This window comes from Mesitornis unicolor, unplaced genomic scaffold (genome assembly GCF_000695765.1).
Source record: "Mesitornis unicolor isolate BGI_N332 unplaced genomic scaffold, ASM69576v1 scaffold2722, whole genome shotgun sequence".
Taxonomy (NCBI): Eukaryota; Metazoa; Chordata; class Aves; order Mesitornithiformes; family Mesitornithidae; genus Mesitornis; species Mesitornis unicolor.
Window position 1 is genome coordinate 73,650 of NW_010171098.1, and position 1,824 is coordinate 75,473.

The following is a 1,824-nucleotide window of genomic DNA, read 5'->3' on the forward strand; positions in this document are numbered from 1 at the left end:
GTTGCCTGGCATGGATGATGAAGGGGCCAGGACTCTATGGTACATCTGCCCCACTGTTTACACACAGCTGATCTGAGCCAAGGTACAGAATAAAGTACGGAAAATTCATCTTTCCTCTTCTTGCCTACAACTGCCTGAGCACTTTGATTTCTGCAAACACAGTCAGCCTGTCACAGATCTGTAATATGCTTTTAAAAGGCAGCCAAAATCCTACTTTGTGCCTGAGTTGAAACAAAACCTCTCTAGAAATAGAAGCACAAATAAGATGCTATTTTCTGGGAGATGAAAAGTTAACCATCGCTACCAGGGATTAGTTGGCATGGCTTGGTTGCTCCTACTGAGTGTAGAAGATCAGCATCCCAATAAGGACAGACTAATGATGCTTTGGTAATTACAACTTTTCTCTGCTCTGACCAATTACTTTAATTTCAGGGTATATTTTTAGAAGAGTCCCTTGATCCCCGTACCTGAAACGGAGAGGAAATCGTCCACCGAAGTGATGTCATCCACAGCCTCGGTGAGAACTCGCACTTGTTTCTCCCACTGATCTTTAAAGACGTCCATGTTGTCCTGCGCTACTTTGCTCTGGGGTCTGGCAGCCAACGTGAGTGCAGCATTTATGACCTGTTATTCAAAATCATTTGTTATGAGGAGTGGCACCATTTTTTTCACAAGGGAAAGAACAAATAGAAGACGGACTAAGTTAAAAATACATCATTACACCGCATTCGATCCGCAGATCTCAAGATCCAAATGTATTTTTCACAGTTCGTGGAAAGCAGGCAACATCATAATGAGAAAAGCAAGGCTATAATCTTCATCCGGGCTGTTTTCCCTAACTGATGCTTTTTAATGTCAAAAGGTTTCTCAAGTACTTTTTAACAGGAGTCTTACTTACCTGTGGGCACAGACTATCAATCTGCGTTGCTGCCATACGAACTAACTTCACACCTTCTTCATTATTTGAGATGGAACAGGCCAGATTTGCCACCTGCAATGAAAACCAAGTTGTAAGCAAGGAGGCTGCTTTATGCCTTTCTCTCTTCTTATTGAGCCTTACCTAGAATGAAAGAATTGTATACAGAGGAAAGATACAGCATCCTCTGTGCTGGTGAACAGAAACCCATGTAGATTATTTCCTTTGTAGCAATCTCAACTAGTCATCTCCATTAGATTTTTTCTCAAAATCTTCCCTCACTGGCAAACATTTCATATCCTCCTCAATGCCTTTACAATAAACTCATGAGAAGTCATATGGGAATGAAGACCATCCAGACAATTGTCTATACATTTCCACTCCTCACAGTTTCTTTTTCCTTTTATTAACCATGACCATTATGAATAATAGTTATTAGGCTTATCCATATACATCAAGCTTTGCAAAATGAAGGATCTTTGAAGTCCTAACATAAGTATTGTGCTCTTTTACCCATAAACAGAACTCTGAAGCTGGGAATGTACATATTTATCAAATATCTTCGTTGTTTCAGGTCCGGATGGATTTATGCAGGTTAATTTTTTTAATTCTCAGGTGGAGCTTTTCATTTCTATGTGACTGCTCTAGAGTAAAATGCCCTTTAGCAAGAATGCCCTAACTTGGTCATGTGAAATGTCTCTGTTGAAAGCCTCTTTCTGTAATGTAAATGGGTATCATCCAAAGATGTAGGCATCTACATATGTTTGCTCAGGCACAGCTTTGGGAAGTCTGAGCCTCAAAAGACTGAAGGCTGCTTGGATAAGATGAAGACAAGGGAGACTTAGAGAGACACCTGAATGAGCTCTAGCGATCAGGCCATGCCTCCAGACACTGCAGAGCTGCATTTC

The 1,824-nt window shown here is 40.8% G+C and overlaps 1 protein-coding gene across 1 annotated transcript in view; it reads right to left on the reverse strand.

The window, feature by feature from the left end:
• LOC104537110 (catenin alpha-2) overlaps positions 1–1,060 on the reverse strand; it is a gene marked incomplete at its 5' end in the record, with an annotated part of 63,616 nt that extends 62,556 nt beyond the window's left edge. Inside the window, 2 exons of the mRNA XM_010179898.1 lie at positions 468–624; positions 899–1,060. Coding sequence (XP_010178200.1) covers positions 468–624; positions 899–1,060 — 319 coding nt within the window. The remainder of the gene's footprint in view (positions 1–467; positions 625–898) is intronic.
• Between the last annotated feature and the right edge of the window lie 764 nt (positions 1,061–1,824).